A 27,420-nucleotide genomic window follows, 5' to 3' on the forward strand; every position below is an offset into this window, starting at 1 on the left:
TGTGACTCATCATTTGAGTACTGTTCGAATTTCTGGGATCCTCACTAGGTCGGATTACAGGAAGATATCTAAGCCTGGTGTGATTCTTGAGTTTCTCCCGGCGTATTTGATAATCGAAATATCCACAGGTGTGCTGCCGGTCTGTAGTGTCCAACGGGCACAATATTTCGGCGATCATACATGTCGCCATCATCAGGTGAACTGACGGACTGAGCTCCTGTGAACGTGCCGGCACGGAGATCCGTACGCTATGGCTGCTCAGAGGGAACTGGGTTCGGTCGCGGCGGCGGCCGATTTAAATACCCTCCGCCCGCGGCGCGCTCCTTCCGCCGTCCGCGCCCCGCGCCACGGTCGCGCGGTGGAACAGATTGCGACGGCGTCTGAGATGACGTCGGTGTGATGGCTCTGTCCGCCGTGGTCGTCACAACTATACGTTTGCTCGATTTACTTTTGGTTAACCCAATCGCTGGTTCCCAAGCCTTGCTAAGATTATAGCCACAGTCACGGTTTATGAGGTCGTCATTGGTGCGAATTTCGATGGCCTCTCTAACAACGCTGTCCCAGTATCTCGACGTCTGTACCACAATCCTCGTGCGGTCATACTCCATGGCGTGATTTTCCGACAAACAATGTTCAGCGACCGCCGACTTGCTCGGATACATCAGTCGAGTGTGCCTCTGGTGTTCACGGCATCGATCCTCTACGGTACGTATCGTCTGACCAATATACGACTTGCCACATTGACACAGAATCTGGTACACGCCGGCCTTCCTCAAACCGAGGTCATCTTTGGCGCTCCCCACCAGTGCACGAGTTTTATTTGGAGGACAAAACACAGTTCCGACCCGGTGTTTCTTCAGAATGCGGGCGATTTTCCCCGAGAGTGCGCCTGTGTATGGAATAAATGCAGTGCCTACCTCCTCCCTCGTGACTTCATCCATCTCAACAGGTTGTGCTGCAGTGGTTGGGCGGAGAGCACGTTGATTCTGCCACTCTGAGTACCCATTTTTTCGGAATTTGATTAAATCCCTTCTTATGCAGTTCACCATGTTGATGTGTATCACAAGACAACTTGATTAAGCATTTGATTTCGAATTTGGAATCGGACTGCAGTCCACATTTTATTCGAATTGTCGAAGTTTACATTCCAATTCCTTTGTGCTACAACTGGGCTGGGTCAAATGATGGTCAATTTGCAGCCGGCCACTGTGGCTGAGCAGTTCTAGGCCCTTCAGTCGGGAACCATGCTATTGCTACGGTCGCAGGTTCGAATCCTGCCTCGGGTATGGATGTGTGTGATGTCCTTAGTTAGATAGGTTTACGTAGTTTTAAGTCTGAGGGACTGATGACCTCAGATGTAAAGTCCCATAGTGCTTAGAGCCATTTGAACTATTTTTTGCTCAATTTGCTTGTTCAGTATTTTCTATACACAACAATATATTGTAGCACTAATCCATACCGTACCTAGTGCGAAAGTCATGCAGAACAGTTACTACTTTCTCGTAGAATTTATCGAACCGACAGGTCGTTAAAAAATCTCGCAGCAAAATCACCTCCAAAAAATCAGAAAAACAATAACACTAATCTAAAACGTCTATAACAAAAAAATCCATGTTAAGACAGACAAAAATTGGGCACTACAAGAAACCAACAGTCCTCTATGCAAGTGAAACTCTTAACAGAAAATGCAAATTTGAAGAAATCAGTAAAGGAGGGGGAAAGATCATTAGGAAAATATTAGGGGCAACACATACCCAAGATGGTTAAGGCTACAAACAATCAAACTAAAAGTTTTCAAACATCGATACTGACATTCCGAAAAGACAAATGAAATTCCATGGTATCTCAACAGAGTACCAGATAAGTGATTGACAAAAAGGATAACAGTCTCTGTAACATCACTTAAGAACTCAACAGCTTGGCTGAACTAAATTAGAAAGGTCCTCAAAAGCCCAAACTTAAGACCAACCGACATTTTAGACAAAGACATCTTTAGCCACGAAGTAGAGAAATGGGAAGTTGCATCAGAACAAGCAAAACAAAAAAAATAGAGACCAAAGTGGTCAGAAGAAAGTAAACAAGTATTGTCAGAAAGAATGAAAGCTTATTGCAACAGCAAGAAGAAATTAAAGAAATGCTGTTCTATAAGATTTTGGGAGAACTGCTGGATGCCTGTTACTTGCTGGTATGATATATCGCCTGTGAGTCTTCTGCCCATCTTTAAGTGAATACTGAGGAGCGATACACTAAGCTCCACTATCTAATATCCCATCAGCACATGCATGATGTCCTGGTTGGCACTGTGCATATATTACTTCAGCATAAATTGACATCTTCCTTTTCTTGAGAGAATTAGTTACTAATAATAAAAAAGAAAAAAAGCTTATAAATCTTCAGCATGTAGTCATACTTACAAATTAGTTTGGAATGTGAATGAAAAATGACTTATACCATATTATTATGATTTATTGTGCAATGAGCTATGGAATATGAAACTAACTAACCACCTATTTTACCATATGAAACTAAGTACCTAAGTTCAGTATAGACAACTGATTTAGCTTGTACTTTGATAGGACCTAATAACTTCGCTAGTGGTTTAAACATTGAAAACCATTCTCTGTGTGGACTCATGTATTTTGCTGTAGCACTATCGTAAAGCCGAAAATTAACACAATTAGTTGGTAAAATGAGTCTAATTTCTACAGTTAGATCACTTTTCATTTCAATAGATCCATACCAAAGAGATTCTCCAGGTTGTAGAACATGTCAGAAAAACAAGAATTCACTATCAATATATACAAAGACGAACAAATATATTACTGTACCTTTAATAGATTCCAATTGAAATGGTCCTCATGGATGTGGTATAAGTCAAAAAATCTTAAACAGATATTCATTTATCAGCTAATAGATAACTTGTTACAAAACACATAAATGTTCAATAGAGTAAGACTGGAAAGATACACACATTATGTTATAGTATTAGCAACCTATACATATCAGTTTGTTATACTTAGCAATTAGTCAATGGGGCAGAAGGAGTTGGCCACCAATAAATACTTTACACTTCTCTCAAACAGAACTTTATTAGTGGTTAAACTTTTTGTGGCTGTTGGTAAGATATTGAGAATGTGTGTTGCTAAATAAACACCATCTATCACTACCAGCTTTGTATAAAGAGGTCTGCCTTGATAGCATAAACTGTACAATTCACAGTTATTAATTTCGAATTTTGCCATCTTCAAATCTGTTACAAATAAAAATACAGTGGTTTAACCTATTAAGTTCAATTAGTGGAAGCAAAATCTAAACAGACCTGGTGATACATAAGAAAAATAAATAAATATTTGTATGATTAACACCTATGCATGCCAATCATACATACCACAAAAATATTCCGATTTAGGTATCAACATCAAAATCTATATTTCTAGGTACATATTAAGTGCTGGTGATGACCTGGATGTGTGAGTGTTCATACAAATAACTGGGGCCAGTAGGAGGCAATATGGCTCAGATACATAATTAATGAGTATTGTAAGTTCAATACTTAAAATGCAGTGTGCACAGTGATTAATTAAAATTACTTCATATGATAAAATGTGTGTCAAGACAGTAAAACATGAACATTCAATATATGAAATTAATACACAAGGGAATCATGATACTAGATACTAGTGAGCACTGATTTATATCATGAGGAAAATTGAAAATTTATGCCAGATTCGAACACATGTCACTTGCTCACTAGGCCGATGCTCTGACCAGTAAGCCATCCAGATACAGTGGTCATCACAGCTGCATGGACTACCCTAGCATGTCTCTCATCAGACCCAAATTTTCAACTTATCCACACACTACTGTCACAGTGCCCTGCCCATTATCCTAATTGCTTGTGGTATTTTTCCAATTCCTGTATGAGTTCCAGCATGATACACATCTGCACTGAAGGGATCGCTTACAGTTATATTTAATGTTGATAAGTTTCGATTTATAGACGTGGTGTTACTTATAAACTTCTTATTCTGGCTTTAACACAACTACGTGTTACTTTGCCAGGCTAGTAGCTTTCTACTGTTACTCTTTACATGTTTCATGTAAATTTTAAATAAGAATTTAATTGAATGCCACTTCTTGTTTTATTGTCAGATGCACATTCTGCCATATGAAGTAGTTTTAGTTAATAATTCTGCATGCTGCAGTTTAACCATTGAATTTATGATTCTGGTCTCTTACCTACCCTATCCACAGTGCCCTCTACTGGCCATAGTTATTTGTCTAAATACTGCATGCATCCAGGCCTTGATCAGCACTTACTGTGTACCTAGATATATAGATTTTGAAATTGATACCTACATCAGAATCTTTTTGTGATATGTATAGCTGGCATGTAAATATGTATTTATTTTTCTTGTATGTCACTAGCACTTTGCTTCAGCTAGTTGAATTTAGTTGGCTACACCACTGTATTTTTGTTTGTAAAAGATCTGAAAATGACAATACTCAAAACCAATGATTGTGATCTGTACATTTATGTGACTGAGATGGACCTATACAAATAAAGTGCCATATCATGATTGCAGACTCATTCACTTACTTTACGGTTACAGTTGATATATATGGACCAAACTAAGTGACATTAAATAATTGTGAAGATTTTTCTCATTTCTAGTATTGGTTGCATTAACTGAGCTGTTAGTTTAAAAATGAGATATATTGTTACTAACAAATTTTTTCTATTAGGAAAAGTATATTGGAATGCAGTAGTTAGTATTCCAATTTCCTAAACAGACTTCTGCAGGATGTTCTTCAGTATACATCACAAATAATCCATAGTAAAAGTTTTTGGACCCATATATCTTTAGCTTGGCTTGATGAGTTACCCCAGAAAAGAATCCCATATGACGTTATGGAATGAAAGCAAGCATTCTGTGCTAGCTTTTTTTCCATGATATGCTCCTCTCAGTTGAATTTATTACCGAGTTCTTCTATTTATTTGTTGTCATATTTTGTGTGTATACTGGTGGGAAATCTCTTACATGTTCTAAACTGTATGTAGCACATTTTTTCAAAGTCGAGTGACAAGTAACTGTTTAGGAATCATTTATTAGCACTATGCAGTCCGGCAACACCATAGTTACGTTGTGCGCGAAATAGCGGTCAACGGACGGCGACACGACAGTGGTGTGGTACGCGAAATAGCGGCCAACGGCTGGCGACACCATAGTGGTGTCGTGTGCATAATATCGCGCAGTGGCCAGCGACAGGACTTTAGTATCTTTTGCATTCTGTTCATGCTTTGTTTAGGTAACAATAAATTACACAGGTCAACAAGTTTTTTGTTTGTATAAGTACTTGTGCCCTTCCATCATGGCAGATGAAAATGACGATACGATTATTTACGATGAATGCGCGGACGTCTTGTCTGACGTTCCAGACGACTTGACCAATTGGGAAGAAGACATTGGATATCAAAAAAAAGAAAGTGAAGCAGAATCGCTGGAAGATAGTGAAATAAGTCCAAGAAGAATTCGGCGAACTCTACGGTTGCCAACTGATTCGGGTGAATCAGACGAAGATGACAGTGGACAGTGGTCAGACTTTGATTTACTGAGGACCAATAATAAATCTGAAGGATCTCCGGGTCCAAACAATTTTCCCAAAGATACATACAGCGTCGAGGATGTCGTAGAATTATACATTGGCAACGAAACCAACAAGTACACAGTCAAAATTGCAATAGAATGAAACTGAATTTAAAAAATGCCAAATTTGTCTACCTTACGGGACCCGAACTTAGAAAATGCTTTGGGCTCGCTATCCTTATGAGATTTGTAAAAAAAAAGCAAGGATCAATGATTACTGGTCAACGGATCTGTTGATAGACACCCTGATAATTCGCAAAACGATGTCCCGCAACAGATTCAGCAAACATTATTATTTTTACATTTTCCCCAACAACAACAATAAACCTGATAATGCCAACCAGCTTTTCGAAGTGCGATTCATAATTGATTATTTTTCCAAGAAGTTTAAAGAAACCTTTAATTCAAGTCAAAACATCTCCGTTGTTGAAGGAATGATACTGTGGCGTGGACAGTTAAATTTTAAAGTTTACAATCCGTCGAAATATGCAAAATATGGCATACTGATTCGGATGCTGTGAGACTCAAGTATTGGATACATTCCCTCACTCAAGATATATTCCAGCGCTGGAAATCCTTTAGCAAAAACAGTGATGGAACTATTGACGCCTTCTTATGGAAAGTGGCATCACCTATACATGGACAATTATGATAATAGTGTAGAACTTGCAGAGAAGTTACTTGAAAAGAAAAGTCGAGTTTGTGAAACGATAGACAAAATAGAGGATTTCCGGAAAAATTAAAGTGCACAAGTCACTGTGTTTGAAGCGTGTCATCAACGGGAAGGTATGTACTCGTACAGGTATGGAAAGCTTAGAAAACTAGAACGATATGAATGATGTCTACAATACATAATGCCACTCTCACACTCAAATAAATTGTAGAAAAACCAATTACACAATAAAAGAACCTGAAAGGGTATTAGACTACAACAAATACATGAAAGGAGTGGATCGGGCAGACCAATATTTGAATTATTACCCTACATATAGAAAAACTATAAATTGGTCAAAAAAGGTTTGCATGTACCTCTTTAATTGCGCATTTAATGTATTCTGTTCAAGTCAATATTTCAATACAGAACACAAGAGTCTCCGATTTCACGATTTTTTATTAAAAGTGTCTGATTCTTGGATAAAAGACCATGTACCTGCTTCTGAGCAAAACTTGCAGGTTGCCACTACATCCCGTACATCTCATCATGATCCAGTTGTCAGATTTTACGGCCACATAAAGCAATACCAACTAATACATATTTCCAAAACGAATAAAGGAAAACAAAGAAACTGCCGTGTATGTTCCAGAAACAAAGAAAGGAAGAACAACAAATTTAAAGTGCAAGACATTCGGAGTTGTGTTACATCTTGGAGACTGATTTGCTGCATATCATACGAAAGAAAAATGCTAAGTACCAAAGAGAGTGCAAATAAACAAATATATGAAACGAAACAAATTTTGTATTTACTTACGTATATAGAACTTCGAAATTTCAAGAAAGTAGGGGAACAGGGTTAGGAACTTATGAGAAATAACGATGTGATTAGTAAAAACTAACAATTTACAATCTCCTGATAAAAACCAAGAACGGCCAGCGACAAGAGAAGAACGCAAGAGAAGAGAAGGTGGTGAAACGATGTTGGCCAATGGTGAGCTGATTAGGACCGCACCATGACAGGGGCGGCTCCTACAAGAGGAGAATGTAAGTGCTGCTCCTGCCAGACTCGGCAGCTCAATATCGGCTCAGTATTCGGACAGTATTAGCTCAGTTGTAGACCGGCACTCGAAGAACAATTATTCGTTATGCATATCCATTGCTTACTTGGACACTGTATATGGTAGAGGACACGGATTTATGTTGCATGTCGGCCATCGCTTGCAACACCAATGCAAAATACAAGTTAAGTATTGTCAATCTTCTTATTTGTATTAAAAACGATTCATGTGATTTTGCTTGAATTGTTGTATAACATTCCGAGAACACAGCATCCTTTAGGCACACTATACGAGATGAGTGGGCAAGACCCCACATTGATGACGAATATCCTCCAAAACCAGTGCGCGACGGCCACGGATTTTTTTTAATGTGCTGGCACCTTAATTCTCTCTTGTTTTTACTTAGCAAGGGCGCTTATTGCTTTAACAGTTTCTTGTCGTTTTTGCTAATGGGCGTTTTCAGGTGAACGTTGCAGAAATTTCCTTTGCTTTTTTTGTCTGTTTGTTGTATTTGTGTCTTCCAACATGCCCACCTCACCTGTCCTGCACCCTGCTCAGGCGCTACAGCCGCAACCATTAGATGCCTCACAGCTAATGCAGATGTTTCAGTTCCAGACACAGCAGACTTCTGTACTACTCAAAGCGGTGCAGCAACTACTGGCCAAAGCTGTGCGCCCAGTGGAAGAACCACTACCTGCAGCAGCACCTACTGCTATACCACCTTTACTGCGGTTGAACTTGCTTAGGACTCACTGGTAGACCCACTATCAAACTATCATGAACAACAAGTGAATGTGGTAGCAGCTAGGTATCAATTTTTTAATTGCAAAAAACGGTCAGAACAATATAATCGCGAGTGGGTAACAGATTTGCAGGGTATGACAAGGAAATGCAAATTAAAACGCGCTTGCAGTGCTTTATATTCAAATGTCATGTTGCATGATGCGATCGTGTACAATGTACCTGATGTAAAACTCAGAGAACAAATTTTGAAACAGTCTAATCCATCATTTCAGTACATAGTGCAAATACTAGATCAATATGATTCCGGTGCCTTGTTGGATATACATCTGAGCAGCTGGCTATTTGCCAGGTTGAGTACCTTGCTTGCGATTGCTCCATTCTGCACTGGCTGTTTGCACTACCCAAGCTGAGTAAAAAACAACTCTCCCCAGCACGAAAGCAGACCGCTAAACAGGCGACTACATAGGTGAACAGAATTAAGTCTTGCCCTCGGTGTTATTCAGGCCACATACGCCAAGACTACCCTTCTCGACAAGCTCAGTGTTACATTTGTGGTAGGAAAGGACAGGTACAATCCATATTAATATATCAGCCGTCCGCGGATAGGAAAATCTCAGAGTGTGAGTTATAGCGTTTTATTTAAACTAAAGTCTTTCTCCAAAAGTTACAAAACAATATTCGTGAGGTAGGACTGATCCTCCAAGCCTACCAATAACTAAATCAGAGATTCTTCCAAACATAAACTGTCTGTAGTAACCATACAACTTCACCAAACCAAGCCCTGGGCGTCTCGTGAAGAGCAGCGCGGAGTCCACGTTGCTGTCACCTGAGTCCGAGGACGAGTAGAGGCCCTGCGGGGATGGCTCGGGTACGCTGGTGGCGGTGGACGATGACGCGGCGGCTACGACGACACCAGTGGGCTCGCTTGGCATTGCAATTTCCTTTATTGATTTTCAATTCCCCCCGAAGGGGGCGGGCTGGCAGCAGCTTAGTACGCTGCTCTACAGCCTACAGACTTTTATTTTAAAAAGGGAAGAAGAAAAGAAACAAGAAGAACAGGCGATAAAATGGTGACGTAAAGTGTAAAATGGCGGAAAAATGCGGAAAGTTAAAACAGAAAGCAAAAGGGGTTGGCAATGTTAATAAAAGACACAGGAATCAGACAAGTAACATAGTACACACACAATTAAAAAGCACGGCGACAGTCTGGTTTCTGTTCGCAAGAGATAAAAAGCACGCCCAGCGACACTATGATGGCTGTTCCCAACACTACCCAAAAAACACAACATGGAACACTCACTGTAAAACACTGCACGAAAAGGGTGGCACAAAGATGACACTCCCGAGCCAAAGGCTGATGGGGGGAGGGGGGCCTCTCCAGGCTCCTGCGCCAGCCTAAATACGGCTTGGCGCATGGATATGGCTGGCTCTATTTGCAGTCACGTGTCGAGCGGAAGGAAAGAGGTCCGCGGCTGTAGCGACCTCTTGCGGCGCCGTGGTCGCCTCCTGGTGGTCTCTGGGAAGCGTCTGGTTTTCCGGGATGACCGGCCAGGCTGATCCCTACTCGGTCCGGGGCCCGCTGTACTGGTCTGCTTCGCGGGAAGCGACAGTTGCAGGCGCTTAGTCTGGACACAGTACATATGTTTGCAACGGAACAAACATAAGAATTCGGTCCACCCACAAAAATCTAATCGCATGACCCATGTCATTAATGTAGAATATACAAAATCTGCAATTGGCATTAGCAAAACTAGCAAGCATGTGGTTTCTACAGTGATACGCCAGTCAAACAAACTTTTAGTTCATTTACATATTTGTGGGAAACGTGTGAAATTTCAGTTGGACACAGATGCCTCTGTCACATTCCTCAATCATCACACATATGAACTGTAGAGGGCAAGGGGCTATTTTTAGGAAATATGGTGCAAAATTGTGATTTAGTGTGTTTCAGTGCGTGATGCGCCAGCGTCACGGCAGATGGCGGACGAAGACTGGCCGGCGCGTTATCCAGGTGACACAGTTTTGCAACGACTGTCGGTATGTGTGTACGTGCGCGGCAGCCATCAACAGCCAGAACGCAGCATTAGCAGAATTACGCAGGCGCGGGCCGCCTGTGGCGCGGTTGCGTTAGCCAACTCATCGAGAACGTTCTAACAAACACGGCGCCGCGTAACTGGCGGATTCAGCAGCGGTCTGCACTGTTTATGGACACCAGAGGTGGGCGTCGGCATCGGTTCGACCGATTGGGCGTTCGGTCGCTGTTACGTCGCCGTCATCAGTGACGCTGTCCCCGAGGACCGGCCGGCGGAGGGCGTTGCCCGCTGCTGCACCGGCGAATCTTGGCGTTGTCACGAGCCACAGGAGGCGAGTTGGGCCAGGCCTCGTCCTGCTAACCTCCTACCGCCTACGTAGCCGCCGATCGAGCATGGCGTCGCGTTCCCCGGGCTGTGTGCATCAGCACGTCTCCAGCACGACATGAGCGGTGGGGTTGGAAGAACCAACAATAAAGAGGAAGATTGCTAAAAACAGCCACCTTCTTCTACCCAGCCACACCCTACAACCCCGACCACATCATCCGCTCGAGTCGTCCTATTACAGAATTGTTAGGTCCCCACACCTGCCTAAAACTAGCACGCAATTGACGGCTTATAATGGACAAGGCATTCTCGTTCTCGGAACATGTACTTTGCCTGTCATGCAATGCTCGCATACCCTAACAGCGACTTTTACAGTGCTACAATCACGCGATTGTGAGAGTATATTTGGTCTTGATTCTTTTGATTTGTTTCCCTTCAACATTCAGGACAATGTGTTGCCAGTGTCTGCATTCCATGCAAAAGACAGTGTAGTGCTAAACGAATTCCAGGAATTCTTTTCTGAAGTTTTAGGCAAAGCTAACAATTATGTTGCATATAGTACCCTGAAAGACAATGCTCAGCCGAAATTTTGCCAGGCCAGAACTGTTCACACAGCATTACGGGACAAAGCCGCTGCTGAACTTGTAAGATATCTGAGTTATTGCGCCCATATCATCTAGTCAATGGGCAAGCCCACTGGTTTTGCTCCCCAAACCTTCAGGTCGCATTTGCCTCTGTGTGGACTTGCCTAAGTCTACAATCAACCCACATAGTGTCATTGATACTTATCCATTGCCTTGCCTGGAGGACCTCATGGACAAATTAGGCGCGGGACGCTACTTTTCAAAAACTGATTTGCGCGATGCAGGCCACTTATACTTGTGGCAATATCTTTGCCCTCATCTGCCAAATCATTACATGCTGAAATGAAATCAAAAGGCTTTTTGTCCCAGATTCGTGGTGGAGGATGGAGCAATCGTAGTATCTCAGGAATTGGATGCTGTGAGCTTGATAATTTCTTCACTGTTTAATGTTCCCATGAGATTATACCTTTTTATACAGAGAGGCATTTCTTGCACTGTATTTGTTGGTGTGGATTTCATCCTTCCTAAGGAAGTGCATGTCTGGCGGTACTGCGATCTATCCAGATTGTCTAACAGTTTGCAAGTCGCATGTTTGTCATATATACAACCATAATCCAATCTAGATCCAATGAGTGAGCAATAGAGGAGCAGCAGTACTGAAGGATGCGCTCTTCCTTCATGTTGCAGTTAGTGATTGAATAATATTAAGCATTTGGTTACTGGTTTCAATTAAGGTATTAATAGGTGCTGTCCAAGTTAACTTGCTGTCCATTGTCATTCCTAAGAACCAAATAGGTTCTTTAACTTGATTATTTTATCTCCCACATGTATTAAAAATTTCTTGTTTCATAACCATTCCTAGTGAATATGACTGCCAAGTATTTCTGTGGTGCCATCATCAGGCCATTTCCACTAATACGCCGACTTAGGTTCTTTATCGATGACAAAGTAGTCCATCGCCTCCTGTAACACTATATAGGAAGTAAACACACATATATTTTGATCAGCAGACTGTATAGTCCGAACTGGTTGAGTTATTGTTCTTTCCATGTCATAAGTATGCACTGCATGAAGTAATGGGCTGAGAACTGGTTCTTGTGGTAGGCCATAGGCCACCATGGGTGGGCACTTGAATCCAGTATTCATTTTAAGATATACAATTCTGCTCCTGATTAATGATGTCATTCCTTCTAAAAACTGAGGTGGAGCTCTTAAAAGTAGTAATTTACCTAGTAATATTTTTGTCTCAATATTATCATATGCTTTTTCAGTATTCGAAAATAGTGCTGCTGTGTATTTGCTCTCACCAAAGCCAGCTAACATTGAGGAGACTAATACTGAAATGTTGTCAATGCTACTTCTACTCGTACTTATATGGAAATCGAAATATGATCCAGCTAGTAAGGATGAAGATTCTGCCCACCTATCCAATGGACTTTTTATTAGTTTTTCCAATGTTTTTGTAATACATTACGATAGTTCAATCAGTCTGTAAGAAACTGTTAATATGTAAGAAACTGTTTATGTGTGGGGACAATGAACTGTGTCTTCCAATCTGGGACTAATTATTGATGCATCCAAATTCCTTTATAATTTTGTAGAAGTAATTCTACAGCATTGTCAGACACATTTTGTGTCATGGAAAACATGATCCGATCCATTCGTCGGGCAATTTTAGGGCTTCCTTTGATGACTAATGTCATCAATTCTGAACTGTGTAGTTAACACATGTTGAGTTGCAGGAGTTTCTTTGTCTCCTGAATGACTTACAGTGAACAATTAGTGGGGCAATAAGATTACAGAATTCTATCCACTGATGCGATTGTATGTTAATGACTGAATTGGCGATATTCCTAAATCTGTTAACCTTCTGCCATATCACTGATGATTTAGTGTTCTTAGTCAGACTATTACAATATTTTACACAACCACTCTTCTGGATGGGTTTCAGTACTTTCTCGGTTCCAGCTCCTATTTGTGTGTAGAGTAAGAAGTTGTTCACATTAAATTGTTTGACATAGTCATATAATGCTGCCCTTCCATCTTGTATTGCTTTAGTGCACTCTTCATACCAGTGTGGATTACCCAGTGATCTTCCTTTTGTTGATAAATATCGTTTTGGGATAGATTCATTTGAGGTGTGATACATGCTGTTCCGTAGCTGTGCATGCACTCTGTGTGAGTCTTGTTTTTTTCTGGTTGATTTTATCTCTAATTCAAGGATTTGATGTATTTATATCAATCTGCATTGTTTGTGTTCCAAGCGAAATTGTTGCTAAAATGTTTGCAGTTATTTTCCTTGCATTGTATATTCGTAGTTATAGGGAGAGTATCTGCTCCTATGGCATCCTGTAGAACCACCTACTCTGTGATTTGGTTCATGCAGGGAGAAGATAATGTTACATCCACTGCAGTTGGTTTAGCGTTACATTATACACATATCAAAAAAAGTTTTGCATCACCTCAGTTCCGGAATCTGTATAGAAAATTGGAATAGAGATAAACATAAACATCATTTCCGCCCTTTTTATTGCTCATGAAAACCATACATTGCATGATGTATCGCCATACAAAGAAACCTTCAGAGGTGGTGGTCCAGATTGCTGTACACACTGGTACCTGTAATACCCAGTAGCACATCCTCTTGCATTGATGCATGCCTGTATTCGTTGTGGCATACTATCCACAAGTTCATCATGGCACTGTTGGTCCAGATTGTCTCACTCCTCAACAGCGATTCGATGTAGATCCCTCAGAGTGGTTGGTGGTCACGTCGTCCACAAACGTCCCTTTTCAATCGATTCTAGGCATGTTCGATAGGTTCACGTCTGGGGAACATGCTGGCCACTCTAGTCGAGCGATGTCGTTATCCTGAAGGAAGTCATTCAGAAGATGTGCACGATGAGGTCGAAAACTGTCGTCCATGAAGACGAATGTCTCGCCAATATGCTGCCTATATTGTTGCATTGTCGGTCGGAGAATGGCATTCACGTTTCGTACAGCCATTATGGCGCTTTTCCATGACCACCAGCAGCATATGTTGGCCCCACATAATGCCACCCCAAAACAGTAGGGAACCTCCACCTTGCTGCACTCGCTGGAGAGTGTGTCTAAGGCTTTCAGCGTGACTGGGTGCCACCAAACACGTCTCCGACGATTGTCTGCTTGAAGGCATATTCGAACTTATCGCTGAAGAGAACGTGATGCCAATCCTGAGCGACCCATTCGGCATGTTGTTGGGCCCATCTGTACCGCATTGCATGGTGTCGTGGTTGCAGAGACGGACCTCATCATGGATGTCGGCAGTGAAGTTGCGCATCATGCAGCCTTTGCACACCGTTTGAGTCATAACACGACGTCCTGTGGCTGCACGAAAAGCATTATTCAACATAGTGGCGTTCCTGTAAGGGTTCCTCGGAGCCATAATCCGTAGGTAGCGGTCATCCACTGCCGTAGTAGGCCTTGGGTGGCCTGAGCGAGGCATGTCATCGACAGTCCTGTCTCTCTGTATCTCCTCCATGTGCGAACAACATCGCTTTGGTTCACTCCAAGACACCTGAACACTTCCCTTGTTGAGAGCCCTTCCTGCCACAAAGTAACAACGCGGACGCGATCGAACTGCGGTATGGACTGTCTAGGCATGATTGAACTACAGACAACACGAGCTGTGTACCTCCTTCCTGGTGGAATGAGTGGAACTGAGCGGCTGTCAGACCCCTTCCGTCTAATAGGCGCTGCTCATGAATGGTTTGTTACATCTTTGGGCGGGTTTAGTGACATCTCTGAACAGTCAAAGGGACTGTGTCTGTGATACAATATCCGGTCAATGTCTATCTTCAGGAGTTCTGGGAACCGGGGTGTTGCAAACCTTTTTTTGATGTGTGTATATGATAATGTTATAATGATTAGTCCAAGATATTATGTACTGCCCTGCCTTATCGTTTATATGACACCCTTATGTTGTCTGGTGGGGACCAAAGTCCACCACAGATTAGGGAGATGTTTGCAACATTGTGTGCATGTGTTATGTAAAATTCCTACAAGAAGGGGAATGATATACAGATGCAATGGAGAATGGGCGTTTGTTAATATTTACTTTTACTGCTATTGTTTGAAATTCAAGGGAGTGGCATGGTAATTGGTTCACAGGTGAGTTTTTTACTAATCAGTACACCTACGGTACCTTGTCTATCCTCTTGATCTGATCTTATTACTCGGTACCCTAATCTATCAGACATGTTTGGTTTAATTCAGGTTTCAATTATAGCGCCAGTAAAGTAGTATAAAGTTTGTGTGTGAATGACTGTCTATTAGCATATAATGATCTGGCATTCCACTGGAGAACTTTAATATCTGTTATTCTGTTTATGTGAGTAGAGCACAAGTATGACCTTTTTCTGTCTTGATCCATAGTTATTTTTTAATGCTATTGAAGCAACCATGTTCTATATATTTGCTTGATCCAAACATCTTTGCTTAATGAGGTAAGCTGTGTTATTAGGTTTGTTATTACAGCCACCAACTCTTCTACTATTGCCATATTCTTATCCTCTGCCCCTGACATAATTGCCTGTTGTGGGTCAGGAGTATGTGGTCACGGTGCATATGGATTCTCTTTAACAGGAGATATTGGTAAATTTATATTTACAAAAAGAGGACTAGGAGTCGGTGTAGTCTTTATTTGTTTTAGTCCACTGTGGTGAACCATTGTTGTGAAGCTGTGCTGAATGGAGGAAACTCCTTCTCCCATTCTGATTTACTCCTACCAAGATTCCGTGCCACAGAAGCATAAGGTATTTGGTTTAGATATTCTTCAGCTTCCTTGATGGATATAGTGTACATAGCTGATGCTTTCCTATTCTCTTGTTTGAGATACATTGGTCGAAACTTATCCCTGAACGTATGGTGCCTTTTACAGTGGACACAGCACGTTACTTGACTTGTGCACTGAGCTGTCTCATGATTCCCGCCACATTGATTGCATTGAGTTTCTGGCTGACATTGGTTACTAAGATAACCACACTGAAGTCATCTAAAACACTGCCTCACTAAGGATACGTAACACTACACTTCGTGCCATATATTGTCACATATTCTGGTAGAAACTGCGCTGCAGGTGTGACCACACACATTCTCCAGGGTGTTTAACTCGTCGTTTCTGAATCACTTATTCTTTTGATCACTCTGTGTACAGGATGACTGTAAATGTAGACTGAACAGTGCCTTTCAGCTCTAACTTTTTTACTTCAAGACCTACATTTCTAATAACTCTCTGCCGATGTGTTCTGTGCTTCAGTATGTATGCTATCATCTGTTTATTACTTAGTGTGTTGTCCTCCATAAACTTGGTTGCAGTCTCCCTTGTTGTTTTCCCCATTATCTTGAGATATGTAATTTTCTGCTTTACTCAGAAACTGTGGTAAATAGTATCTCCCTCAAGGCCATGGGATGGTATTTATCTGCGTTACCATTAAGGTGCCCAATAAAAACATAAAACGGGCCCACTGCATCACTATGACCTGTATTAACTTTGTTTTGATTATATATTTGGTGTACATTCGTTTGCGGAGCATTTTCCCTTGGTATATTTATCGTTTTTTTTTTTTTTTTTGCATAAATTGTGTTTTAAATGAGTTAGCTCCCAGCGCCGTCCTCAAAGTCCCCCTGAGGGGAGGGGAACTGACTGCTTCATTTAAAGTAAAGGTGTCAGACACATCTGTCTTGAGTGTTGTCCAGTTCGTTACCTCCTTTGTTATTTGTTTCTGGTGTTTTTGAACGTGAATGCTCGCATCTCCCCTTTCATTCTCCCTTCCGCTCTAATGTGCGTTTAGCAGCAGGGCTCGTCTTGTACACGATATCCATATTCGTGTTCGACTCATAGCTCCAGAGACTTTTATCCTTCATCAGTGATGGCAAAGATTGTGTTTACATGAAAAGTGCTGTGGTTGTTTGACAGATGCGTAGTAACAAGGTATGTTGTCTTCGATTGTTTAACGGTGTAACTGTTGATTTTCATTGTTGTTACTAGTGTTATTTGTTGTCGCTAGGTGAGTTCCGTACACTAGTTTGTTTTTTCACATATCTATGTGTGTGTGTGTGTGTGTGTGTGTGTGTGTGTGGCTATAATATTCATTGCTGTTCAGTAATTTGGGAACTATTTCGACAATCTGTTAAATGTTCATTTTTTTTTTTACAGATCAGCAATGGATACACTAGGAATTATATTTGAGCTCCAGTGGAAGAAGAAACAAGGTGTCGCAGGCAGTGGAGAAGATATCGCAAGTATTGGAATATGGGATATGCCAGATGCATCACTCGACTGGATGAGTTTCAAATCTTATTTGGTAATTTTCCATAATCGCCTTTACGGACTATTTTCATTGGTTTTAATTAATAAAATACGTTGAAAGCCGTGTTTAATAATTTTGTAATTTATGTTTGTGTTATTACCCTTTTTCGAATGTTCTGCTGTCACATATGAGCGCTTTTACACGAAAACGGTCCGAACTTTCTAACGTATATAAAGGGTGCTGTAAAGTAGTGTAACCGAAGTGAAGTTAAAATACAGAAAGCATTATAAAAACGCGAACAGTTATTTATTGGATAGTAAATTATGGATGTCTTATTACTGAATTGAAGAATAAAAGTAGTCCACTCAAGAACGGTAATGAGAAGTGGATGACATTGGGAAGGAAAAGTCCAAAAAAGTGGTGTTCAATATGCATCTGTTAATTCATTTATTGATGTGCACATTATGTTTGTATTCACAGTTAGATTGTAGAGCATATGAAATACATGACTACAGATATGAAATATAAGTAAATGAACTTGTACCATACACAACATGCCATTATTCGCTCATTATATCTTATTGATCATTCTAAGAGGGACATGAAAAAGTAAAGTATTCTTTGATACAGAGGTATAGACTCAATCCATTGCATTTCATATAATTTTGATTTATGGTAGATTGCTTACGTTGTGTATCAAGGGCATTTACTATATGCTGTTTATGCTTTTGAAGGTTCGAGAGTTATACTGAGAATGAGTATGCTTTAATTTTGAAGTGTTTAGGCAAGTCAAATGGTAGTCTCTGTAGGAAATGCATCACCTTCTCCCTGTACCCCAAGCTCCCCACCCAAATTGTATCTGTGGCATGACGGAAGGCTATAAGCACCCCCCCCCCCCCAAAAAAAAGAAAAAATAACCCTCTTCAGTAAAAGTGGTCATGCATTCATAGTTTCATGATTTCAAATTTCTCAGCTATCTTTCAAGAATAAAGTAGCATGGAGAACAAGAGTGTCAAAAATGCTAAGGGCATCTAGAAATCACAAGCTGCTTGCGTGATGGCCTGCTGAGGTAGATGAGTTGGACCATTAACATTCCAGTCAGGAAGAGATGCCCATTCACAAGCCTACCGGACCTACTGTTAACAAATAAGACATAGTTAATGAGCCCAGGTATGGAGCTGGGAAACCACAAACTTGATTTAGTTAAAAGACAGAAATGGGATGACCCTCCGCAAAGGGGTGGAGAGGGAAGGGAAGACTTCATGAACTTAGTCAGAAATGCTGAAAGCAATTGTACACAGCTCCCTTTCAAGTCAGATAGCCATAAAGTGCAGATATGTTCACAGTCAGTGTTCAATGAAATACTAGTAATGGTAGTGCACACTTTAGTTAAAAAAAAACAAAAACAAAAAAAACTTGCCAAATAATTTATAGGATGTGGAAGTGCTTTTGCTACTAATGTTTGTGGGTAATGCAGGCTATCGGATACCATCTATCAGCTTCCACCAGTGCCATCTTGCCACGCCCCAAGAGGCAGCACACATGTCATTTTAAAATGGTGGTCAATACCCTAAACATTTCCATGACACCCAAATATAAGTATGAAGCATAGAATTGTGCAAATTGTTAATATGAAATATTAAGCTAACAGGAAATTGTGGGAAAATAGGGGATATTGAGTGGAGGGGAAACAAATATCTTAAATAACAATGGCAAAATCACATTAATAGCAAAAAAAAAAGTAAGCCTATAAGAGCAAAAACCAAGTAACTGATATTGGAAACATGAGTTGTACTGTATAGCAGAACTGGAAAGACCAATAGCAATAAAGAAATCCTGAAATAAATTGCACCCTGCACACAGAGAAAACTAACAAAATGTGTTATGGACAGCATCAGTAAACCTGTCCATGGTATCACAAAAGCAAAACTCATTCATATACCTACCTCACCACTGTGGATAAAACAAACTTCACAATACCTGTCACTCAATTCAAGATGATGGCCAACAATTAACAACACAGCCAAGAAAATTTATAAAATATTGTACTGACATCAATATTTAAATGCAATAAACACACAATCGTGCACGTAAACATACATACCATGCACACTACTGTGGTAAAATAAAACAAAACCATAAAAACGAACTTGCCAGCCAATGTCACCTTACAGAAATCTAGTGATAACAATAATGCCATCAGCACTATCTCCTGAGTAGAAAAACTTGAAACTTCTCAAACCAGAATCCTTCTGGACAGAACACCATATGTTATCCCACCAACAATGCCACATACACTGGTCGCTGGTTCAAGATGCAGCAACTTTGGTCAATCTTGTGCTTACTCATCAACCGTAATGTCTCACATTCTCGGCAATCGTAGCAAATAACTACAGGAATTTAAATGTGCTCAACATGTCATCCCTCATTGCGACATGCAGGGACCTACTCTTGCACTTTGGTGGCTCTTCCATTACCAAAACGTAAAATTAAATCTCCAACAATAAGCAAGACACCTCACTAATAATTCCAAATCTGAAAACCTGTCTGTTGCCTATAGCTGCCAGTATCAAAATAACACACTAACAACCACCACAGTGTCTTCCAATATTATTATCACAAACAGCACTCAAAGAGTCCAACATGAGTAGCAAGATTCACAAACAATTTATAGACAAACATGCCGCACTAGAGTGTGCCACCAAACACTCTCAACATGCCCGCTACAAACCTGATACATTTCAAATATTCTGTGCCATCGTGATGTTATGCAACACGACACACTTATGTCACAGGTGAATGCTCAAGTTTACCTATTGTGCTAATGAAACTTTATTTAGGAAATGTTTACATGATATTAAGCGCAGTTTCCTTGATTTCATAAAGTTCATTATTGATCTGTCATGGGAGCCACTTTAATTTTAGCCACATCTGAGACAGTCAGCCCCTGTTTAAGGGGAGTTAGAATGGAAACTTTTCTTTCTTTCTTTATTTTTCAGGTTTTTATCTCATTACCATATTTGCACTTTTCCGTGTGTGTGTGTGTGTGTGTGTGTGTGTGTGTGTGTGTGTGTGAGAGAGAGAGAGAGACTTATAAACTCACATTGGAAGTATTTTATTTTTTTCTGCACCAGTTGAAAATGTTAAAATTTTTACATGCATTACTTCAAGATGTAATAAAATCAGTAAATTTTTATATAGAAGGCTGTGGATTGCTGTGTAATAAAGGTCATATCCAGAAGAGGATGGGTGCCAGGTTGAGGAAGTTGAAACAATTGACAAGAAACGTTCTGATGGTAAAACCATAAGAGGCGGGCTGACAGATAAAATGATTGATGAACTACAGCAGTATTATATGATGGCCATTATAAATAATACTGAGGATTTGTTGAAAGTGGAGCAGGTAGTATGGGCTACCTTCTTCCACAGACTGTCAACTGATGAAAAACCAGTACACCACCTTTGCCCTCCTGGATCTGATTCATAGTGCAATTACCACTATGCCCAGTACTCAGTCATGGATATCATAAAACCTATTTACAGAGACCTGGCAAATCCTGAATTACCGAAGAAATGTCTGCATGGTCAGACTCAAAATCCCATTGATTTGGGTGCAGGGTGCTCCTGAGTGACTAAAAACAAAAAAATTAAGCATATATTGAGTTACAGTCTTTTTGAAACCTTAGAGGCCGTTCCTGAAAATTTGCATTTTCTGTTGCATTTTTCTCAAAATCTCAGAAACCACTTCGAGTGGAGTATTCAAATTTTTAGGGAGTAATAACATACATATCCTTATTCTACTGAACTAAAAGAAGAACATAATCTTATGTATAATTAAAATTATTTAATGTAATGTAAAAAAAAATACACAAAATTTTAACCGTGTAATTAAAAAATTGTATTTCCGAAAGCAGTGGCTGAAATGCAATTATTATAGTTCAGTAGACTCAGAACATAAAGTTTAAGTCCTGTAAAAGTTTCATTTCAGAGGCTACAGTGGTTCCTGAAATACACAGAAGCCAAGTCACTAAATTTAACATTGTTGGGATTGGGTGTTCCAGCTCCCGTTAAATAAAGGTTGGCAGTCTCATATCGTATTCTCGAAAGAAGCTTGGGCTTTTTCCGTTGCTTGTCATTTCTGCCCATTATTTATGTAATAACAGATGAGTGGCACTACTGAAAATGCTGGAGTGCTGATACTACACATCTGCTTTTACCCATGACATCATTAAAATAGTTGACATAAACCATTAAAGTGTAAAATTCAAGTGTGACCTAGACCATACATTTTGTTCTGTCTCTGTTTATTCGTGTATGACGCAACAGCATCATAATGTCAGTGGTCAAAGTTGATATCCGGTATCAATAGATTCAACCCACCTCTGCTGCTTTCAGATGGTCATTGACAAGACCTATTCCTTTTGCCAATTTAAGATTTGGTTCATTGCACAGCAGGTAGATCAGTTTGAATGTAATTTTGCCCACGTGGTGAGGAATCTGCAGCGTACACTGCGCAGATTCGTTTGAGCCTCTGATTTAGTACTCTCCATTCAACTCCATATCAGAGGTCCTGTTGATGAAGCTACAGATGGGAGGTCTGCCTTCATCTCACAAGCAAGACTGGCAGTCTTTACCAATTCAGATAACCCCTGGGAACCAGAGAGAATTTATTCCAGTTCAAAGCAACACACATCTTCAGTACCAGTGTGAGCCGCCACCTGCACTTTGGCGCTTTCTGTGCTCTTTATAGCATCCAGAAGGACCTGTGCCAAATCTGGGGTGATCCTCCCTGGTACACACACAGACTGCAAACTGAACTTCTTACCCTCATTGGTACCCAAATCCCTAAGGGCCTCTATTACATGCCTAAGATGAGAGCTCCCAACTACCAGTAATCCCTTCTTCTGTGAATGCTCATATCTTGCAGGCTGAGAGCCTTCTTCTAAAACAGGACTAGTGACTATGCAAGGCTCAGGATGTTTATTAGCTACAGATGGTGCCTGAAACCTGTTTGTCAGATGAATGAAGTAGTTAGTGTCCATGATAAGATGAAATGTGGGAGGTTACAGACTGTGTGTTGTCAGTGTTTACAGTCAGTCTGAGATTCATGCAGTGGAGTGTACATGGTGAGTGTACAAGCTTCTGAAGGGTAGAGCGTGTAGTTGTTTTGTAAGTAATAATGTCTAGTATTTCAGTGAACTGATAGACATACAAAAAACTGTTCTTGTGCTTTTCCTACATTTAACTCTATACTCTGCAAACAAACCTGAAGTGCATGGCAGAGGGTATGTTCCATTGTACCAGTTATTAGGGTTTCTCGTTCCATTCACATATGGATCATGGGGAAAATGATTGTATGAATACCTCCATGCAATGCTGTAATTATTCATAGAGTTATAATTTGAAGTTGGTTTTTGAAACTTTTTCTGTCTCCATTGTCAATTTATTGTCTTGAACACAAGTATTGAATGCTAGAACTGAGAAAACTGAATGTAGTCTACACACTTTCAGTTCAAATAACTGCACAGATTTTGTTTCAGAGAGATAACTGCGCTGTTAAACTGATAGCACATACACTTCTTTAGACAACACAGGTATCTCAAGAAAGGCAAGAAAAAGCAGACAGCTGTATTGAAATTATGGACATGTGCCTTACTTAAGAGTGACACTTAACAGTGTGTCCAAATAATCAGTAACAGGCTTGAATTATAAACCTCACATCTTCCAGTAGTTTGTTTAAATTCTTTCCAGGATTACATCATGTCATTGTTCCACTCGAGATAGTGCTACATCTCTGCTGTGTCCTCTGCAAACATACTGTATGAAAACCCAGCCTAAGAAAATTTAACATTCTCAGATTACCACCAACATTGTCTTGACAACTCAGCATACCTAAATGGATCTGAAATGAGGCTGTCTTAGCCTCACTGACCACTTTTCAAGTATTATTTTCACAGTATTCTACCAGGTACTGCTTGCTGGCTTTACAAGTTAGAGCAGGTATTGTTTCCCTGGCCCCAATTGACAGTTTAATTGCTAGGTAACAGGTTTTCAGTTAGTTTAAAATTCCACTTTTAACGTTAATTTCCTTTGTGTTTACTGGCTTTGATGGATGAGGTGGCTGGGATGATCTTAATGAATTGAGTGCTGGAAGCAGTGCTTTGCTTAAATTGAAATCTTAATGTTCAGGTCACGAAGGGTTGCCAGAAAAATTATGAACCTTCTAAGTACGAGTATTAGTGATGAGCCTTGTAAATTAGATTGAACCATATAGTGGCAGGAGATGATGCAATTTATTTCTGCCAGCTTGGTATGTCATCCTTTACATTAAGAAAGCATTGATATCATGTGATGCTCGCTGATTACAAATCGGATGCAAAATTTGACACAGTCACCCAACATCTCTAAGCATACAGGCCAGAATGCAGTATATAGAGATCATCATTCGACCAGCTGAGCAGAGTTAAGCTTGAACAGCCTGACGTACAGCAAGCAATCAGGGATGGCTGTTCAGGTGTGTAGTGTCAGTCCTATTCTTAAAGCCTGTGCTGTGTTGGTTAGCCTCATCTTTTGAGTAATTTCCTTGGTGTAATAGGCCTATAAATGTAGAGTTCTCCAGAATTAGTAGTACACCTGACCATCTCTTTCCCTGTTTAGGTGTAAAGATGTGCTTGTGAATTTGTACAAAGAACTCATTTTCCTAGTTATTTAATTTTCATGGGTTAGCATTTATTTATTGTTGTTCTAGATTAAAAAGTCCTGCTTCACTTGCTTTTTTCTCTTTTTTTCGTTTTTTAAGATCTTTCCAGATCACTCGAGAACATTGTAAAAATGAACATTCCAAAAATTCATAAGAATATTAGTATTTCACACTCAAAAATACTCTTCAGTGCTCAAAAATACTCTTAAGGACTCTTAAATCCACAGTATTCAACAGTACTCTAATTTGAAGGCATAGTCCATATCAATTCAAGTAGGCTAGGAAAAAGTCTGACCTTCATGGTCTCGGATGTTATTGAATTTAGCATATGTTAAAATGAAGGACTAAGTAAGGAATACGTATGTTTTTGTTTTCTCCAAAAAAAATCCTGCTCCAAGATACAGCCCTCCAAAGATGACACTGCGCATATCATTTTGAAGATGTGAATTTTGGAAAAAATTTTAAAATGCTGTATCTCTGGAACAGTTCTAGATATTTTGTTGGTTTTTTTATTTGAAAAATAATTGCTTTATGATTACAAAGAAATCCTCCATTTGGATTTATCTGTCAAAGTTCTTTCACTATAACATTCTGAACTCTCTTGTAATTTATGGAAAAAAATATTTTCAAAAATACCAATCCATAAAATTTTGATTTTTTCCTGTTGATTAGTACCATGCAGTTCTACAGTCCCTGAAAAGGAGAGCTTTCACTTTTAGGTTGAACAGGTTTTATAAACAACAGAAAGTTTTGCGATACAAAACTTCCTGTTTTATTACCACATAACAGGCTCATAAAAATCAAAACCTAGCCGTATTTAACATAATTTTAGTTGTGAAAGATGAGTAACAGACTCATTTTTCAAGCCATTTTAAATGGTTCCAAAATTATGTGGAAGGTCCAAAGACTTAAAGGTTTCAATTTATACATCTTCTGTGCACTCTGTTTTGTACTGAAATTAGCCAGTCAATGAACTAAAAATGTATTCCACTGCTTCAGTATCTTCCTTTATATAGAGTGATGCCTTCCTGTTCAAGCAATAGGAACTGGAGCACTTACAATCTTCAAAATATTGTGAACAGGAAGTGAGCACTGATGGTATTGTTGCATCCTTCAGCTGGAAACCTATATCCAGCACCTGGTCCATGTAGTAGCATAAAGTTCACTACAGTTTCGTTTAACTCTTAACTGGTGTCTATAATCTCTGCGATCCACCAGTCACAGTCATACACACATGCCACAAACATCCCCCTTCCCAGGTTGTAAATCTTAATATTATCCTGCTGTTTCTGAGGTGTTGGCCGAACAAACGAAATTTCTTCTTTCTTGCTCTTTAAAGTGTGTGCCGTATGAGTTCGCCCATCACTTTGAATGCAAAAATGTGTCTTCTGAATTCCTTTCACAGGAGTAGCTTGTTTGGACCATTCTTCTTTTTTCTGCTCACGGAATTCTTTAATTTCCTCTTTCGGCAAAAGAATGAGGGCTGTGGATGTGTAACGTTTCATGACTCGTAAAATCCTCAGCATTCTGAATCACAGTTGTATTTGGTCTGGAAAGATTATGTTTTGTAAATGGTGCTTCAGCAGGCCTCCAACACCATCACAAGCCCCCTTCCCTTGACCAGTCGCACTGTATACCCAGTCAGTTGGCTCAAGCGACTTACTCAATTCGAACAGCTGGTAACAATTTTTAAAATGACTAGGGGCACCATCAGAAATAATGGTGATCTTCTCTGCCCCTGTTTGCAGTTGAAGAATTTTGCGCATTGCTAGCAAAGCATGTGCTGAGTCACGTCGTGTGTCATCACTTATAAGTGCAACTCTTGTGGCCTTGTTTTGAAAATATATCACTCGTGTAAAGGTTGAAACCTGGTCATTATTCCAATGATACCCGTGTATTACAAACCAGTTCTCAGTAAAATCGCAGTGAAGCACTAAACATAGTTCTTTAGCCTGTACACACCCTTTCACTTCTGCCATGTGTTGTTGTTGTAATTTCTTCATATGCTGGTGTGTTACTGCTTTCACTGACCATTCACCAAGTTCATCAATGAAATTGTAAAAGGCAACAGTTTTCTTAATTACCTTATTTTCCTCCCATGTCGCATATGTAATTTCTGCTGTCGCATATGTAATTTCTGCACAGTTATCTGTTACGTCTTCCAGGCCAAGTGTCTGTAAAGACAGTCTTCCCTTTCCAAGGCAGTCACCACATTCTTCAAACAAACAATTCTCCCGCTTTACGTCACCGGCTGCTGATGACTTCACACGCCCAACCAAGGGCGTGCTCCAGTAAGTTCTTCAAAGCTACCGCACAGAGTTCAAAATTCACGCAGTACACACATAAACAGGCATCTCCGGATGGGTGTGTAGTGCGTAAAATTTTGATCGTCCAATATGTGAAGTTGTATAGTTGCTCTTATAAATTGTAAAAGTTTATTTAATACTGCAAGTCATGTACCTTTTCACTTTCACATTTTTTTGACCTTCCAATTGTTACAGTTATAGTGTCTTTTTGTTGTCACTCTGGCAAGAACAGTCCCATTTATCTTCCAGATAAAATGACTGCACTGTTTGACTTGATCTGCTTTTACAGGATGACCATAATAGGGATCTGGTCTTCCAAAGACTCCTTTTACAGACCTCACATTTCTTGATTTGTCTGTTGGAATATAGTTCTAAATTGTTTTCTTTGAAAATGTCTATGGAATTATAGTTAAAATTTGCACCTTTTCACTGTAGGATGCACAATATTTAACAGCTGAATTGATATTTGTGAAAAATTCCTTGCAAGAGTGCTTTGATTCATTTTCTTCTGAAGATGGAATTTTCACTTTGAAGATTGTAGTCAGTTTTTCTGTAGTGTTTTCATCCATAGCTTTAGTAATTCCTCTGTGCTTTCTTGATGCATAGAGCTTATGACTCGACTCCTCTGACCATGGTTTCTTAACAGGACTAACACCTACCTCTGTAATTTACTGATTCAGGGTATTTAATTCTTCCTCTATTGATGCAAAGTCTGCATCATCTGCACCATGGGAGGCTTCACCTGGTTCAGATACTATCATTGTTGTTATTCTGTCAAAACATTCAGAACACCCACTGGAAACATATTCACTTTGAAACAGTCTTCAAATGAGAACAAAGTCTGTTTTTTTGTTTCTCCTACATATCAATCTCTTATGGATATACAAATAGTCTGCGCACTTCACTCTCCTGTGACCCCAGCCAGAAGATACCGAGTGAGGTGGCGCAGTGGTTAAGACACTGAACTCGCATTCGGGAGGACGACGGTTCAATCCCGCGTCCGGCCATCCTGATTTAGGTTTTCCGTGATTTCCCTCAATCGCTCTAGGCAAATGCCGGGATGGTTCCTTTCAAAGGG

The 27,420-nt window shown here is 40.1% G+C and overlaps 1 protein-coding gene across 1 annotated transcript in view; it reads left to right on the forward strand.

Annotated features, from left to right (window-relative positions):
* The first annotated feature begins 16,957 nt into the window (after positions 1–16,957).
* LOC124794918 overlaps positions 16,958–27,420 on the forward strand; it is a 145,980-nt gene continuing 135,517 nt past the window's right edge. Inside the window, exons 1-2 of the mRNA XM_047258622.1 lie at positions 16,958–17,017; positions 17,243–17,390. Of these exons, the coding sequence (XP_047114578.1) occupies positions 17,250–17,390 (141 nt within the window). The 5' untranslated portion in view covers positions 16,958–17,017; positions 17,243–17,249. The remainder of the gene's footprint in view (positions 17,018–17,242; positions 17,391–27,420) is intronic.

Source organism: Schistocerca piceifrons, chromosome 4 (assembly GCF_021461385.2).
Source record: "Schistocerca piceifrons isolate TAMUIC-IGC-003096 chromosome 4, iqSchPice1.1, whole genome shotgun sequence".
In the NCBI taxonomy this organism is placed as follows: Eukaryota; Metazoa; Arthropoda; class Insecta; order Orthoptera; family Acrididae; genus Schistocerca; species Schistocerca piceifrons.